Here is a 16,352-nt window from a genome sequence, read left to right on the forward strand (position 1 = left end):
GTCGTGCACCGCGGCGGAGGGTGGAGTGGGGGGGGGTGTCTGTTGGCGCGCTCCAGCCCGCCCTGCTCTGCAGCGCCCCCGTGCGGTAGTGGTGAGCGCTACCCCGCCGAGGGTACCCCGCTTGGGGAGGGGGGGTTGGGGGGGCTGGGGGATTCGAGGCGCGGCACAGGTCGGGTGGAGGGGTCCCGGAGGGGACAGATAAGGGGGGGGACGACACGGAGGTCCCGGAGAGGGGGGCAGAAGGCGTGGAGGGATCCGGGGGTGGGAGGGTGCCGGCGTGCGGGGATCTCGAGGGGGTATAAAGAGGGTTGGGGGGCTCGGGACGCCCCGGGGAGGGGAAAGGCAGGGGGAGGGAGCCGGGTGTGGGGGACCCGGATATGAGGGGGTCCCGGGGAGGGGACGTAAACGGGGTGGGGGACCCGAGGGCAGGGAGGTGCCAAGTGGGGGGCGGTTATCGGGGTTCGATGGATCCTGGGGTGAGGGGGCTGGGGGGGACGGGGACCCGGGAAGGGGGGACACAGGCAGGATCGGGGGGTCCCGGGACTGGGAGGATTCTGGGGCTCGAGAGTTCCCAGATCGGGAAATCTGAGCGGGGGGTGCCGGGGATGAAGGATCGCGGGGGCGGGGAGGGGGGCAGCAGATGAGGTTGCGGCGGACACCCCCCGGTGGGGTGGTCCTGGAGGGGACGGGACATAGGGCTGGGGGCGGGGGAGTGCGGGGGTCCTTGGTGGGATAGACGGCGTGGTCGGGGGGATCGCGAGTGTCCTGGGTGATCCCATGGGGACTGGAAAGGGAAGAGGACCCCTCTCCTCTCTCCCCCCTCCGCCCCCCCCCGGGGGTCTGTTGGGTGGAGGGGTCCCCAAGGTCCATGATTGGGGCGGGGGGGGGGAGTGGAAACGGGACACCCAGGGACTGAAGAGGGGACAGGGTGGGATGGGGCACATGTGGGGGGTGTGAGGTGACCCAGTGGGGGTCTCCTGGGTGGGGACAGATACAGCGGTGGGGTTCCAGGGTTGTGTCCCCCCCATCGGAGCCAGGCCCATGCCCTTGGGCAGGGCGGGCACCGTGCCCTGCTGACGCTGATACTAAAGATAGCTGGGGAGGAGGCGGGAGTGGGGACACCAGATCTGGGCTCGCTGCAGGGCCACAAATGTCCCCTCCCACCCAGGACACCCCAAAAATCGGGTGGAGGGAACCCCAAAGACCAGAGGGGGGACCATAAAAGTCACGGGGTGGGGGGATGGGCACACCCCAAAGGCATCTGGGGGAAACCCACTGCCTCCAGCCATCCCCTGGTTCTGGGCTGGTGCCCAGAAGTGGCAGGGGTGGCCCTGGCACAGCGTGGAGGAACAATGTCCTGTACCATAGGGTCCCAGCTCGCTGCCCCTCACTTCACAGAGACCCCTCCCCACCCAGAGCAGAGGCAAGGCACAAGGTGGAGGGTGCCATGGGTCAGCGGGCTCTGGTGGTCCTGCTGCTGTGGCTGCCTGTCCTCGGCGTGGTGGCAGCGCAGGAGGACGGCCAGGACAAGTTCCACGGCCAGGGGAAGTTTCGTGGCCATGCCACCGCCGACGACCTGCTGACACGGCTGGGTCGAGCCGCCTGGGACACCCTGGAGAGCTGGGTGGGCTCCCAAGCCCTGCACCTGGTGGCTGAGGTGAGCTCCACACCCCCTTAGGGACGCAAGGGAAGCTGCCCCCCGCCTGCCCCCCGCCCCGGGTCCCCTCCTTAACCCCCTCCGTGTCCCCGCAGAGCCTCTCCGCCACCGTCTGGGTGGTGTCCTCGGGGATCTCGGTGGCCCTGACCATGCTCTGCGGCATCCTGGGCGACCTCCTGGCCGCCACCGGCTTCAGCGGTGAGTTGAGGAGCCCGGAGGGGGTTGGGGGGAGGAAGGACAAGGACAGCCTGGGGGGCTTTGTCACCTCCCTGGTGACACCTCCCCCTGTCCCTCACGCAGGGGACGGGCTGGTGCGGACGGCGGCGCTGGGTCCCAGCGAGGTGCAGCGAGTGCTGCTCTGGGGTCTGGCGGCCCTGGTGGGCTCCTGGCTGCTCTCGTGGCTGCGGGGGCTGCTCTTGCCCACCCTCCGCTGGGTGAAGATCTTCTGCTTCCTGGGGGCTTTCCTCAACGTGGCGGCTTCCCAGGAGACCCCCACGGCCAAGGCGGGGATGCTGCTGGGGCTCTGGGTGCTCTACGCCTTGCTGGGGAAGCTGCTGGCGCCCCCCAGTGGCAGCAGCCGCCTGGACGAGGCCGTGCGCAGCCTGGAGTGGAAGGTGGAGGAGCTGCGGAGGAGGCAGAAGTGGGGGGGACCCCGGAACCGTGAGGAGTGACCCAAGCCCCCCCCCCCGCCCCGACAAGAAGGGACAGCCCAGCCCAGCGTGCCCCCATTTATCATGTGTCTCCCCCACCCCCAAGCATGCATCCTCCTTGCTGCTCCCCCCCCAGCCAGTTCTCCTGGTGGGGGTCCTGTGGTGCCCCCCACCTTGCTGGAAGTGCCCTTCCCCCCCAGTCAGAGCAGCACCCCCAAAAGCTGGGACAAAGGTGCCACAGTGCCTTCACCCAACCAAAAGTGCCTTTGCCTTGGGGTTAGAGGCGGGGGGGTCCTCAGGTGGTCCTCTGCCCCCCAGCCCCAAATCCAACCCTCCATGGAGTTTGGGGGGGGGGGCAGAAAAAAAGTGTCCCCATCCCCACTGCCCCCCAGCCTGCTGGTCCTGTGCCCTTGGCATGCAGAGGGGTGCCAGCTCCCCACCCAGGGAATGTCCCCAGCACAAAAAAGGGGGGGGTGGGGGGGGTGGGGGGGGTGAGGAGGGGTGACAACAACTCTGCTACCACAGGGAAGTGTGTTGGGGGGGAAGATGTCACAACCTCCTTCCCCCACTCCCCCCAGGCCTCCCCCCATCCCCCTCCTGGTGTTCTGCTGCTTTTTTGATAATTGGATCTGAATAAAAACGGTTTGGACCCGGGGCTGGCTCAGATTTGGGGTCTGGGGGGGAGGTCAAGGGGGTGTGAGGAGGAGGAGGAGGAAGGGGAACTGCCCTCCAGTTCCTCCCAGTTCCCTCTCTGGGGGAGGGATGTGGTCCTGCTCATGTGTGTCCTGGAGGGGGATGGGGGTGGGAGTGGGAAGTGGGACGGGGAGCAGGGAATGGGATTGGGGATGAGATTGGGGAGTGGGATGGGGAGCAGGGAATGGGTTGGGGATGAGATTGAGGAGTGGGATGGGAAGCAGTGAATGGGATTGGGGAGTGGGACGGGAAGCAGGAATGGGATTGGGGATGAGATTGAGGAGTGGGATGAGAAGCAGGGATGGTATTGGGGAGTGGGATGGGAAGCAGGGAATGGGATTGGGGATGAGATTGGGGAGTGGGATGGGAAGCAGGGAATGGGATTGGGGAGTGGGATGGGAAGCAGAGATGGGTTGGGGATGAGATTGGGGAGTGGGATGGGGAGCTGGGAATGAGATTGGGGATGGGAAGCAGGGAATGGGATTGGGGATGAATTTGGGGAGTGGGATGGGGAGCAGGGAATGAGATTGGGGATGGGAAGCAGGGAATGGGATTGGGGATGAATTTGGGGAGTGGGATGGGAAGCAGGGAATGGGTTGGGGTCAGATGGAAACAAAGAGTGGGGTGAAAATTGGGTTGGGATTGGGATGGGAAGCAGGGATAGGGATGGGAATGTGGGGGATGGTGGGGGGATGGGGAGAGGGTTGGGGACAAGATGTGATTGGAACAGGATGAGGATGAGACGGGATGGGATGGAGAATGGGGATGGGTTGGGATTGGATGGGAATGAAGAGTGGGGTGAAGGTGGGATAGGATGGGGTTGGGATGGGAAACAGGATGGGAAACAGGCACGGGGAGCAGGGATAGGGATGGGAATAAGGAATGAGGTGGGGGAAGCAGGATGGAGCTGGGGAGCAGACAATTGGAATGGGATGGGGAGCAGGATGGGAGTGGGGAGCAGCAATCGGACTGGGACGGGGAGCAGGGATTGGCACGGGGTGAGGAATGGGGTGGAAGCTGTGCCAGGGCTGGCTCTGGCGTTAGGGAACGCGCCTGGAGCCGTGCCCGGCGCTGCTCGGGGCCGGTGTTTAGGACCCGGCGGGACGAGGCGGTGCCGGTGCCCGGTCCCGCCCCGGCCCCATTGTCTGGGCGCGGAGGCGGAGGGACGGGACCGGCGGTGGCTGCTCGCACGGACACGCCGCGGAGCCCTCCCGGCCATGGCTCCCGCACCGACCCCGGGAGCGGCCCCGGGGACCCGGTTGGCGCTGCTGATCGCCGCCCTGATCTGCGCCTCAGGTGAGCCACCGGGAACCGGCACCGGGAACCGGCACCGCGAACCGGCACCGCGAACCGGCACCGCGAGCCGGCACCGCCGACCGGTACCGCCGCTGGCAGCGCCGGGAGCCCCCAGCTGGGCTCCGCACCCGATCGCGGGGGATCCCCGCCTGGATCCCCTCTCACGATCCCGGGCGATCCGTTCCCCTCCTCCCGCACTCGGGATCGCCGGGAGCTGCTCCTCCCGTTCCCGGGATCCCGGGGGGATCTGCGCCCCCTCTGCATCCTGGGATCACCCGGGATCTCGAGGGGATCTGCTCCCACTCGCTCCTCGGCGATCCCGTGGGGATCTGTTCTCCCTTCACCGCCTGGGGTCCCCCGGGATCGTGAGAGGGGATTCCCCCCTAAAAGAACGTGGGATCCACTGGGATCTCGGAGGGAATCTCCTCCCCATCCCCGGTGGGATCCCTGCGGTCCGAGGGGATCTGCTTACCACGAGCTCTGCCTCGGTGCTCTCCCTGCCCCCTCAGCGAGCTTCCCCACCTCCCATGCCCCACGGGGAGCTGGGGATCGGGTGGGATCCACCTCCGGGGCCCCGAGGCATCCCGGCGGCATCCACTCCCTGCACACTGAGGGTCCCGGTGATCTGGGTACCCTGATCCTGGATCCCAACAGGAGTGGATCCCCCCCCCCACGGGCAGAGCCTTACCAGTGTCGTTACCGGGTGGGGGGCTGCCTTACACCCCCCCCCCCCCAGTGCTGATCCCCCTCAACAGTAACCCCCCATACTGGTGCCCCCGTGCTGCTGCCCCCATGCTGCCCCCCCCCCCCCCCAACCCTGGGTGCCAGCCACCCTCCAGCACCCACTCCCGAGGGGCACAGGGGGCTTGCCACACAGGGGACATCGTTTGAGGGGACATGGGGTGACTCTCTTCCCGGGGGGGGGCTGGACGCCTCGGGGGGTGGGAGGGTCCTCCGTGGTGCCGAGCTGCAGCCTCAGGCACAGAGACAGGCACAGATGTGGGCACAGAGACCCAAGGCTGGTGACTGTGCCCTTGTGCCCGCAGCCAGGGGTGACGGGGAGCCCCCAGACCCTGTGTACCTGCCGGTGGAGCTGGAGGTGCTCGGCGTGCCCGAGTCCTACCGGCTGCAGCGGGCAGACCAGGACGTGCCCACCAACAGCTCCCTGCACGCCCGCACCGACACCTACCTGCTGCTGGCGCACGGCTCGGCCACCCAGCCCCTGCTCCAGGCCACCTACCCACCCTTCAGCACCCGCCAGGTAAAATGGCACCAATCCCCCCTGCCAACCCCTCCTGCCAGTCCCCCACCTGCCAATCGCCCCTGCCAACCCACCCTGCTAACCCTCCCTGCCAACCCCCCCTGCCAACCTCCCCTGCCAACCCCCCCTGCCAATCCCCCCTGCCAATACCCCCCTGCCAATCCCCCCCTGCCAATCCCCCCTGCCAACCCACCCTGCCACCCTGGGGCGGTCCGGCCTGGCCACCCTGGCACCGTCCTTGTGTCTCTTTGCAGGAGGTGCCCACAGAGAGCCCAGCAGGGAAGGAGGGTTGGGCCATCCGTGCCGTGTCACTCGAGAGCTCCGTGTCCCCAGCCGAGCCCTTCGCCCGGGTCCTCTTCCACCTTTGGGGTCCTGACTGGATGGCAGGGCAGCGGGACCACCACGGGCAGCAGCACCACCCCGGGGAGTGGGACCACCACCCTGGGGAGCAGAACCAGCCCAGGGAGTGGGACCACCACCCTGGGGAACGGGACCACCCTGGGAAGCAGAACTACCCCAGGGAGTGGAGCCACCCCGGGCAACAGGACCACCCTGGGCAATGGGACCACCCTGGGGAGCAGAACCACCCCGGGGAGTGGGACCACCACCCCGGGGAGCAGAACCACCCCGGGGAGCAGCACCTCCCCGGGGAGCAGCACCACCCCAGGGAGTGGGACCACCACCCCGGGGAGCAGGACCACCCCAGGCAACGAAACCACCCCAGGGCGTGGGACCACCCTGGCAAACGGGACCACCGGGAGCACTCCGTGGAGCACGAACACCCCGGGGCGTGGGACCTCCCCTGCGTCACCCTCCATGCCCACCACCGCGGCCGGGTGGCCCGTGGGACGTGCCGCTTGCAGGTCAGTGCCACCCACCGTGGCCGCCGCTCTCCCCTGCCCGTGGCACCACCTCGCTGCCGCCCCCCATCCCCCCCAACCCTAAGCCCTCTCTGTCCTGCAGGCACCCTTGGGCGCCTGCGTGGTGGAGCTGGAGATCCCTGCGCGCTGGTTCTCCTCACCGCCCCCCACCCCCCGCAGCCGCCGGCGGGCGGCCGAGCCCCCCGTGGCCCCCGAGCCGGCCGAGCCGGCCGAGCTGCGCTACGGGCTGCTGGCGGCGGGGGACTGCGGCCGCGCACGGAGCCCCGGGGAGGCGCCGCGGCTCCTGGGCAGGTTGGAGCTGCGGGGGGCAGAGCCGGCGCGGCGCCAGGAGGTCCGCTTGGACGACAAGGTCCTGCTGAGGGTACCCGATGCCAGCCTGCGCCCCGGGCAGCGCTTCACCGCCACCCTCAGCCTGCGGCACAACTTCACCGCCGAGCAGCTGACCCTCCGGTGAGACCTGCTGCGGGGTGAGCCCCTGCTGGGGACGAGGGGGACACCACTGTGTGACCATGTGGGGGGGTCTCTGGTGGCAGGATCAAGGCCAAGAAGGGGCTGCAGGTGGTGGCTGCCCAGGCTGGGGGTGGCACCTTCACCCAGAGGGGTGAGCCCCTGCTGGGGACGAGTGGGACACCGCTGTGTGACCATGTGGGGGGTCTCTGGTGGCAGGATCAAGGCCAAGAAGGGGCTGCAGGTGGTGGCTGCCCGGGCTGGGGACAGCAGTGCTTGGAGCACCCAGCTGGAGCGTACCCGAGGTGCCAAGCACTCAATGGCCGTGGTGACGTGCCAGCGCAGAGGGGACAGTGAGTGGAGGTAGGTGTGGCACCCCTGGCACCTCCCCACCCAAGTGTGGGAGAGGGGCTTTGGTGTGCTAGCCCTGTACAGCCCAGCAGGGCCCAGACAGAGGAAAGGGGACCTGTGCATGGGACTCCCAGTATAACCCAGTTGGTGCATGGTCCATCACTGGGGACAGGAGGGACCTGGGTGTGGCTTGCTCCCATCCCAGTGTGGCCCACTTGGATCAGGGGACCTCTGCATGGTGTTGTCCCCATCCCATTATGGCCCAGTATGGCCCAAGGGGACCTGTGCATTGCCCTGCTCCCATCCCAGTATGGCCCAGTCAGAGCAGGGGGTGCTGTGCTTTGCCCTGCTCCCTTTGCCCTGCTCCCATCCCAGCATGGCCTAGTGAGGGGGGGCTGGGGGGCACAGGCCAGCCTGACCCCTGTTTGATGCCCCAGGGCGAGCGACTCGGCTGCGTTCCTGCTGCTGGACGTGGTGGTGGAGAACGGCACGGGGGGGCTGGCCCCGGTGCGCCCCCTGACCTGGCAGGTGGAGTACCCTGGGCAGGACCCCGAGGCCCAGAAGGACAAACTGGTCTGGGAGGTCCAAGTGTCCGAGAGGGACGTCCGAGCCCTCGTCCCCCTGGTGCAGGTAGGGGCATGAGATGTGTCCCTGTGGCACAGCCCACTAAGCCCACCCAGCACTGGTGACACCAGTGTGTCCCCATTACCCACCCTGCTATGCCCACCCAGCACTGGTGACACCAGTGTGTCCCCATTACCCACCCTGCTATGCCCACCCAGCACTGGTGACACCAGTGTGTCCCCATTACCCACCCCACTAAGCCCACCCAGCACTGGTGACACCAGTGTGTCCCCATTACCCACCCCACTAAGCCCACCCAGCACTGGTGACACCACTGTCCCCATTACCCACCCTGCTATGCCCACCCAGCACTGGTGACACCAGTGTGTCCCCATTACCCACCTTGCTATGCCCACCCAGCACTGGTGACACCACTGTCCCCATTACCCACCCTGCTATGCCCACCCAGCACTGGTGACACCACTGTCCCCATTACCCACCCTGCTATGCCCACCCAGCACTGGTGACACCAGTGTGTCCCCATTACCCACCCTGCTATGCCCACCCAGCACTGGTGACACCACTGTCCCCATTACCCACCCTGCTATGCCCACCCAGCACTGGTGACACCACTGTCCCCATTACCCACCCTGCTATGCCCACCCAGCACTGGTGACACCAGTGTGTCCCCATTACCCACCCTGCTATGCCCACCCAGCACTGGTGACACCACTGTCCCTATTACCCACCCCACTAAGCCCACCCAGGCCTGGTGCCACCAGTGTCCCATCCCACTGCCCCCCAGTCTCCCCAGGATGAGCTTCTCAACGCCTCTGTGCCCCACGCAGGACCTGGAGCTGCTGAACACCGCGCCCCTGACGGGGGTCCCTCGCTCCATCCCGGTCAGGCTGGTGATGGTGGCAGCTGGGGGTGGCATCACCCAGCTCCCAGACCCCCCTCGCTGCGAGTCAGCCGACAGGCAGGTGCTGCAGGTGAGTGGTGCTGCAGGGGAGAGAGTGGTGCTACAGGGGAGTGAGTGGTGCTGCAGGGGAGTGAGTGGTGCTGCAGGGCAGTGAGTGGTGCTGCAGGTGAGTGGTGCTACAGGGCAGAGAGTGGTGCTGCAGGGCAGTGAGTGGTGCTGCAGGGCAGTGTGTGGTGCTGCAGGGCAGTGAGTGGTGCTGCAGGTGAGTGGTGCTGCAGGGGAGTGAGTAGTGCTGCAGGGGAGTGGTGCTGCAGGGCAGTGAGTGGTGCTGCAGGGCAGTGTGTGGTGCTGCAGGGCAGTGAGTGGTGCTGCAGGTGAGTGGTGCTGCAGGGGAGTGAGTAGTGCTGCAGGGGAGTGGTGCTGCAGGGGAGTGAGTGGTGCTGCAGGGGAGTGAGTAGTGCTGCAGGGGCGTGAGTGGTACTGCAGGGCAGTGAGTGGTGCTGCAGGGCAGTGAGTGGTGCTGCAGGGCAGTGAGTGGTGCTGCAGGGGAGTGAGTAGTGCTGCAGGGGAGTGAGTAGTGCTGCAGGGGAGTGGTGCTGCAGGGGAGTGGTGCTGCAGGGCAGTGAGTGGTGCTGCAGGGCAGTGAGTGGTACTGCAGGGCAGTGAGTGGTGCTGCAGGGGAGTGAGTAGTGCTGCAGGGGCGTGAGTGGTACTGCAGGGCAGTGAGTGGTGCTGCAGGGGAGTGAGTGGTGCTGCAGGTAAGCAAGCAGTGGTGCTGCAGGGGAGTAGTGCTCCCAGGATCATAGAGCTGCCCAGGGCAGTGGTGGAGCCCCCATCCCTGGAGGGGTTTCCAAGGCCTGGAGCTGTGGTGCTGAGGGTTTGGTGGTGCCCTGGCAGGGCTGGGTTGGGGCTTGGACTCCATGACCTTAAAGGTCTCTTCCAAGAGAAAAGATTGGCTGCTTCTGGGCCCATCAGACCCCAGTGGAGCTGGGGGGAGCTGTGGGTGCTGGCAGCTGTGAGATGGGCACCAGAGCCCCTCCTCTTTCCCCCCATGCCCAGGGACAAAGCAGCCACCAAGCCCTGCTGGGCACTGGTTTATTTGTGCAGCTTGCCTGGAGACGTCCAGCAGCATCTGGCTGGAGGCAGGAGCTGTGCAGGAGGAAGAGGAGGAGGAGGAGGAGAGTGAGGTAGTGCTGGGAGGAAGGAGAAGCTTAGAGAGTTGAGGCACCACTCACCCAGCAGCTGCAGTCTCATCCTGTGTGCAGCTTGGGCAGCCTGGGGAGGATGACTCCTCCCTGGGAGCTGACCGTCCCCATGGCTCCAGCTGGGGCCTCGTCCTCTGCAGACCTCCGTGCTCCTGGGGAGGGGCAAGGGGTTGGCCTGGAAAGCTGAGGGGCAAGGTGGAGGGTCCCCAAGGGGCTGGTGGTCCCCAAGGGGCTGGTGGTGGCCCCCAGACTCACGTGAGGGCATCCCAAGCTGGCAGGAGGGCCGGCAGGGCTCGGGCTGGGCGAGGTGACAGACGGAAGCGCTGCAGGAGATGTACACCTGAAAAACCACGGGGGGGCTACCAGCGGGGCCAGGGGGCTTGCCAGCACTTGAGGAGCTGAGGAGGAGCAGCAGGCAGCTCTGAAGTTGCTGAGCAAGGCCTGGGGGTGGTGCTGCTCCACTCACCTCTCCCTCCAGCGCTGCCATGGATGGGGGCTCCACGAAGGTGAAGGTGGAGATGGCGAAGCGTTGGTAGTGGCTGGGGAAGGGCAGCTGGGGGGAGGCTGGGCCCACAGGTATGAGCTGGGTCCTGTAGTTGTCCCCTGTGAAGGGACACCTGGAGAGAACCACAGAGTTGTTAGGGCTGGAAGGGAGCTCAAGGCTCAGCCAGCTCCAACCCCCTGCCATGGGCAGGGACACCTCACACCACAGCAGGTTGCTCACAGCCACCTCCAGCCTGGCTGCAAACACCTCCAGGCAGGAGGCTTCCACCACCTCCCTGGGCAGCCTGTGCCAGGCTCTCACCACCCTCCTGGGGAACAACTTCTTCCTCACAGCCAATCTCAATCTCCCCATTTCTAGTTTTGCTCCATCCCCCTCCAGTCCTATCCCTCCCTGACACCCTCACAAGTCCTTCCCCAGCTTTCCTGTACCCCCTTCAGATCCTGGAAGGCCACAATAAGGTCTCCCCCATCCCATCCCACCCCACCCCACCCCACCCCACCCCACCCCACCTCCCTGCCTGTGGTGCCCCTCCAGCTGTGTATGTCCTTTGCCCCTGGCAGGTGTCGGATTCCTGTGCCAGTGTCTTCGTGGGGGGCAAGGAGAGCCGGGGGGCTGGGGGGGCCCGGGTGGACTTCTGGTGGCGGCGGCTCCACGCCTCGCTGAGCTTCAGCGTCTGGGCACCGCTGCTGCCCCTGCGTGTCCAGCTGGGGGACACCGTCCTGGAGCAAGTCAGGGGCTGGAGGCTGCCTGCTGGCACCGACAGGTGAGCCCAGTGCCACCCACGGGGGGGCTGCGTCACCCTGGGGGGAGCTGGGAGGTGGCAGAGGGGGTGGGGGCCAAGGCGCTGGCACGCTGTGGCGCTTGGGACGTGTGCCAGTGGGCCCCAGGGAGCTGGAGGTGAGCACCACAGCCCTGCAGAGCCCTATGGGGCTTGGGACATGTGTCACTGCCCCACTGAGCCCACCCAGGGCTGGTGACACCAGTGTGTCCCCATTACCCACCCCACTGAGCCCACCCAGGGATGGTGACACCAGTGTGCCCCCATTGCCCAACCCCCTGAGCCCAGCCAGGCCCCCTGCACCGCTGTGTCCCCATTGCCCACCCCCCTGAGCCCAGCCAGGCCCCCTGCACCGCTGCGTCCCCATTGCCCACCCCCCTGAGCCCAGCCAGACCCCCTGCACCGCTGTGTCCCCATTGCCCACCCCCCTGAGCCCAGCCAGACCCCCTGCACCGCTGTGTCCCCATTGCCCACCCCCCTGAGCCCAGCCAGGCCCCCTGCACCGCTGTGTCCCCATTGCCCACCCCCCTGAGCCCAGCCAGGCCCCCTGCACCGCTGTGTCCCCCCCGCAGCAGTGGCCCAGCAGAGGCAGAGGAGCCTGGGGAGGAGGCGGAGCGGCGGGCTCGGGGCTGCCGACCCCAGTACCAGCGCACGGGTGTGAGGGTCCTGGCACACTTCGTGTCCCACCCCCTGGACGGTGGCCGTCACCTCTCCTACCTGCCCGCCCCCCAATGGCTTCTGGACGTCACCCACCTGGTGGCCGGCCGGACGCGGGTGCAGGACCCACGGGTGGCCTCGCTGGAGGGGGGCACTGTGGTGGTCGGCAGAGAGCCTGGGGTCACCTCTGTGGAGGTAGGGGTGGGGGTGGGGGTCCTGGGGAGGGGGTTGCAGGGGCTGGAGGTTGGCTCCTGGGGGCATGGAGGGGTTGGAGGAGGAGTCCTGGAGAGGCTGGAGGGGAGGTCCTGGGGAGGCTGGAGGGGAGGTCCTGGTGAGGCTGGAGGGGAGGTCCTGGGGGGTGCCAGGGTTGGAGGGGAGGTCCTGGGGAGGCTGGAGGGGATGTCCTGGGGAGGCTGGAGGGGATGTCCTGGGGGGTGCCAGGGTTGGAGGGGAGGTCCTGGGGAGGCTGGAGGGGAGGTCCTGGGGAGGCTGGAGGGGATGTCCTGGGGAGTGCCAGGGTTGGAGGGGGGTCCTAAGGAGTGCAGAGGCTGGGGGAGGGAGGGGGGGGCGGGGCTCTGGAGGGGTGGAAGGGCTAGAGTGGGGTTCCAGGGGCATGGAGGGGCTGGAAGGGTTGGTCCTGAAGGGCTGTGGAGGTTGCAGGGTGGGTCTTGGAGGGGTGTCCTAGGGGCATGCAAAGGCTTGGAGGGGGTCCTGGGGAAGATAGAGGGAGGGGTTCTGGAGGAGCTTTAAGAGGTGGGGATAGAGGATTGAAGTGGGTCCTGGGGGGGGTAGTGCAAGGGGGAGCTGGGGGTGCAGAGGCGTCCTGGGTGGACCTAGGGGCTGGAGAGCTGGAGCTGGGAGGGGCTGGAGAGGGGTGGCAGAGGTTGGAGGTAGGGAGGCCACGAAGTCTGGGGGCTCACCAGCTCCACCTCCCCCAACCCTGGTCCCCCCAGGTCCGCTCCCCACTGTCAGACTCCATCCTGGGGGAGCAGATGCTGGTGGTGTCCGAGGAGAAGGTGACAGTGACAGAGCTGCGTGCCCAGGTGGTGGCTGGGCTGTCCCTGGCGCTGCGGGCAGAGCCAGGCCACCCTGGCATGGTCACGGCCACCGCCACGGGGACAACCGCCCTGCGTGCCCCCAAGCAGGTGAGCGGGACGGAGGGAGGCCTGCCCCCCACCCCCCCGGCATCCCCCCCCGGCATCCCCCTCCCTGGCATCCCTGGAGTCACCTTCCCTGGCATCCCTGGTGTTACTCTCCCTGGCATCCCCTCCCTGGCATCCCTGGAGTCATCTTCCCTGGCATCCCCCTCCCTGGCATTCCTGGTGTCACCCTCCCTGGCATCACCCTCCCTGGCATCACCCTCCCTGGCATCCCTGGTGTCACCCTCCCTGGCATCACCCTCCCTGGCATCCCTGGTGTCACCCTCCCTGGTATAACCCTCCCTGGCACCCCTGGCATCCCCCTGCCTGGCCCCCCTGGCATCCCCCTCCCTGGCATCCCTGGTGTCACCCTCCCTGGCATCACCCTCCCTGGCACCCCGGCAGGAGGCGACGCTCTCGGTCTGGCTGTCCTTCTCCGACCGCACGCTGGCCCCGCTGGAGCTCTACGGCTGGCAGGATGCCACCTTGACCGTCACCACCTTGGACCCCTCGGTGGCCACCGTCGGGGGCTCGCCCGGGGGCCCCTCGGCTCGCCCCTGGGTGGTGGCAGAGGGGCCGGGGCGCGGGGCCCCTGCTGCAGCTCAGCCTGTACCCGCCGGACGCTTGCCGCCGGGGCCGGCACCGGGCGGCCGCGCTGGGCACCGGCACCGCCTGGCTCGAGGTGGGGCTGGGCCAACGCCTCCCCACCCCCGGCGGCCCCCGAGCCCGGGGGGGTCGCCCCCGAGCCAGCTCCCCCTTCCCGAGGGCCGAAGGGGCCATGTCGGGGGAGGCAGTGACGGCAGCCAGCGAGCCCCGGCGGAGGGACCCCGAGGGCGTAGGACCTGCTGCCACCAAGCTCCACGGCCTGGGGTCTTCCTCGGAGGAGGAGGAGGACGAGGAAGGCTACGGCCACCGCAGCCGAGCCGGCGGGCTGGAAGAGGAGGAGGAGGAGGAGATGGTGAAGGCTCCTGAGCGGGTGACCGACCTGGAGATCGGCATGTACGTCCTGCTGGGCGTCTTCTGCTTGGCCATCTTCATCTTCCTGGTCAATTGCATCTTCTTCGTCCTGCGCTACCAGCAGAAGGAGCTGCCCGACGGCGCCAGCGCTGCCCCCTCCGCCCCCCCAGCCCCACAACTGGGTTTGGTTGGGCACCGACCAGGAAGAGCTGAGCCGGCAGCTGGACCGGCAGCAGCCGGAGCCCCCGGGAGCCAAAGCGGGCACCAAAGCGGGCACCGACGGCGGCCGCTGCTGCTGCGGGGAGCCGCCGGGGCCCGGAAGCCGGGGGCTCCTCCCCCCGCCGATCCCCCGACGCCCGGAGCTCCTCTGCCTCGCAAAGAGGGGGGCACGGCGGGGGGGGGCCGCAGGAAGAGAGTGGAGTTTGTCACCTTTGCCCCCGCCCGGGCCCCCGAGGAGCCCCCCGAGCCCGTCCCCAATGTCCAGTCCATCCTGGTGGCCAGCGAGGATGACATCCGTTGGGTGTGTGAGGACATGGGGCTGAGGGACCCCGAGGAGCTCAGGAGCTACATGGAGAGGATCCGGGGTAGCTCCTGACCATGGAGGGCTTACCCCCCAGCCCCCTCTCCCTCTCCCCCCCCAATCCCCCTCCAACCAAACCAGTAAGGCACCAAACCCTCCTCCTGGTGTCCCCCCACACCTCCCAACCCCATCCCCCACCTCCAGCAGGCTGTGCTGCTCCTGGGGACCACCTTGGGGACCTCAACCCCATGCCAGCAAGGCCAACCCCAGCTGCCTGCAGGAGTGGGGGAGGGGTCTCCACCTTAGCTCAGACCCTCCTTGGGGGAGGGGGGAATGTGGGGGTGTAGGGGGGGAGGGGTGCCCACAGCAGCCCCTTCCCCAACCTCAGCGAGGAGGGACCCGGGGTGCCCCTTACTGCTTTGGGTCTCATTGTGACATTGTGTTCATAGTGATGATGCTGATGCTGAGTCCTGTGGTTTGAGCCTGAGGGGAGGGTCCCATAACCTCCTCCTCCTTCTCCTCATCCATGGGGGGGGGGTGGGGGGTGGGGGTGGAGAGGAAGAAGAGTGGGGAGGAAGGGGGGAGGGGGGGGGATGTGTCCTTCACCCCCAGCACACATCTGTTGTGTTTTTCTTTTGTACAACTCAGAAACATTTTCTACCTGTGCTGCCGTGATGGGGCTGTTAATTTATGGGAGGTTTTTCAGTCTGAACCTTGGGACAGAAATAAAAGGGATTCAAAAAACTCCCAACAGAGTGGTCCTGAGGTGGCTGTTCCCTGCTCTGCCCAGCCAGGGGATCCTGGAGGTGGTTGGGTTGGAAAAGAGCTTTGAGGTCATGGAGGCCAAAACTTAACTCAGCGCTGCCCAGGGCACCACCAAACCCTGGCCCTCAGCACCACATCCCCAGGGCTTGGAAACCCCTCCAGGGATGGAGACTCCACCACTGCCCTGGGCAGCCTGGGGCCAGGCCTTGAGAGTCTTCCTGTGAAGTTTCTTCGTGGCCAACCTAAACCTCCCCTAGGGCCACCTGAAGCTGCTCTCTCTTGTCCTATCATTTGTTCCTGGCACAAGAGCCCAGCCCCCACCTGGCTGCAGCCTCCTTGCAGGGAGCTGCAGAGAGCCAGAAGCTCTCCCCTCAGCCTCCTCTGCTCCAGGCTCAACACCCCCAGCTCCCTCAGCTGCTCCTCCCCAGCCCTCTTCTTCAGACCCTTCCCCAGCCTCATTGCCCTTCTCTGGCCCTGCTCCAGCTCCTCAGTGTCCTTCTGGGAGTGAGGAGCCCAGAGGAAAAATCCCTCCTGAGGAGAGGGGAGGGGAAAGGAGGGAGAGGGGAGGGGAAGGGAAGGGAGGGGAAGGGAAGGAGAGGGAAGGGAAGGGAAGGGGGAAGAGAGAAGGGAGAAGAGAGAAGGGAGAAGAGAGAAGAGAAGAGAAGAGAAGAGAAGAGAAGAGAAGAGAGAAGAGAAGAGAGAAGAGAAGAGAAGAGAAGAGAAGAGAAGAGAAGAGAAGAGAAGAGAAGAGAAGAGAAGAGAAGAGAAGAGAAGAGAAGAGAGAGAGAGAGAAGAGGAAGAGGAGAGGAAGAGGAGAGGAGAGGAAGAGGAGAGGAGAGGAGAGGAGAGGAGAGGAGAGGAGAGGATGAGGAGAGGAGAGGAGAGGAGAGGAGAGGAGAGGAGAGGAGAGGAGAGGAGAGGAGAGGAGAGGAGAGGAGAGGAGAGGAGAGGAGAGGAGAGGAGAGGAGAGGAGAGAGAGAGGAGAGGAGAGGAGAGGAGAGGAGAGGAGTAGGAGAGGAGAGGAGAGGAGAGGAGAGGAGAGGAGAGGAGAGGAGGGAGAGGAGAGGAGAGGAGAGGAGAGGAGAGGAAGAGGAGAGGAGAGGA

General features: G+C 66.8%; 3 protein-coding genes across 3 annotated transcripts; 2 read left to right on the forward strand and 1 right to left on the reverse strand.

Annotated features, from left to right (window-relative positions):
• The first annotated feature begins 461 nt into the window (after positions 1-461).
• On the forward strand, positions 462-2,961 carry TMEM109 (transmembrane protein 109). The gene is made up of 4 exons (XM_068148223.1): positions 462-476; positions 1,399-1,657; positions 1,753-1,855; positions 1,958-2,961. The coding sequence occupies exons 2-4, from the start codon at positions 1,448-1,450 to the stop codon at positions 2,326-2,328; spliced, it is 684 nt and encodes a 227-aa protein (XP_068004324.1). The 5' UTR covers positions 462-476; positions 1,399-1,447; the 3' UTR covers positions 2,329-2,961.
• A 1,207-nt stretch (positions 2,962-4,168) lies between these two features.
• On the forward strand, positions 4,169-14,999 carry TMEM132A (transmembrane protein 132A). The gene is given in 14 exon segments (XM_068148189.1): positions 4,169-4,296; positions 5,343-5,557; positions 5,812-6,420; positions 6,521-6,888; positions 7,105-7,248; positions 7,674-7,866; positions 8,649-8,792; positions 10,993-11,195; positions 11,786-12,062; positions 12,821-13,012; positions 13,412-13,600; positions 13,602-14,111; positions 14,113-14,250; positions 14,253-14,999. Coding segments are annotated over 14 exon segments (3,567 nt in total). The 5' UTR covers positions 4,169-4,217; the 3' UTR covers positions 14,559-14,999.
• LOC137446152 (zona pellucida sperm-binding protein 4-like) lies at positions 9,801-10,615 on the reverse strand. The gene is made up of 4 exons (XM_068148540.1): positions 10,394-10,615; positions 10,183-10,267; positions 9,958-10,079; positions 9,801-9,871 (listed from the first exon to the last, which is right to left on the reverse strand). The coding sequence occupies exons 1-3, from the start codon at positions 10,613-10,615 to the stop codon at positions 9,973-9,975; spliced, it is 414 nt and encodes a 137-aa protein (XP_068004641.1). The 3' UTR covers positions 9,801-9,871; positions 9,958-9,972.
• Positions 15,000-16,352: the final 1,353 nt, after the last annotated feature.

This window comes from Melanerpes formicivorus, unplaced genomic scaffold (assembly GCF_026170545.1).
Source record: "Melanerpes formicivorus ecotype bairdi unplaced genomic scaffold, bMelFor1.0.p_v2 SCAF_16, whole genome shotgun sequence".
Lineage (NCBI taxonomy): Eukaryota > Metazoa > Chordata > Aves > Piciformes > Picidae > Melanerpes > Melanerpes formicivorus.

What these genes read in the sequence shown, in the direction of transcription:
- TMEM109 (XM_068148223.1), top strand. Translation starts at nt 1,448, where the DNA reads ATGGGTCAGCGGGCTCTGGTGGTCCTGCTGCTGTGGCTGCCTGTCCTC. An exon ending in CCCTGCACCTGGTGGCTGAG is followed by an intron (nt 1,658 to 1,752) that starts GTGAGCTCCACA and finishes GTGTCCCCGCAG; the next exon opens with AGCCTCTCCGCCACCGTCTG. An exon ending in GGCCGCCACCGGCTTCAGCG is followed by an intron (nt 1,856 to 1,957) that starts GTGAGTTGAGGA and finishes TCCCTCACGCAG; the next exon opens with GGGACGGGCTGGTGCGGACG.
- LOC137446152 (XM_068148540.1), bottom strand. Translation starts at nt 10,615, where the DNA reads ATGGCAGGGGGTTGGAGCTGGCTGAGCCTTGAGCTCCCTTCCAGCCCT. An exon ending in TGGCAGCGCTGGAGGGAGAG is followed by an intron (nt 10,268 to 10,393) that starts GTGAGTGGAGCA and finishes GTGGTTTTTCAG; the next exon opens with GTGTACATCTCCTGCAGCGC. An exon ending in CCAGCTTGGGATGCCCTCAC is followed by an intron (nt 10,080 to 10,182) that starts GTGAGTCTGGGG and finishes GCCCCTCCCCAG; the next exon opens with GAGCACGGAGGTCTGCAGAG.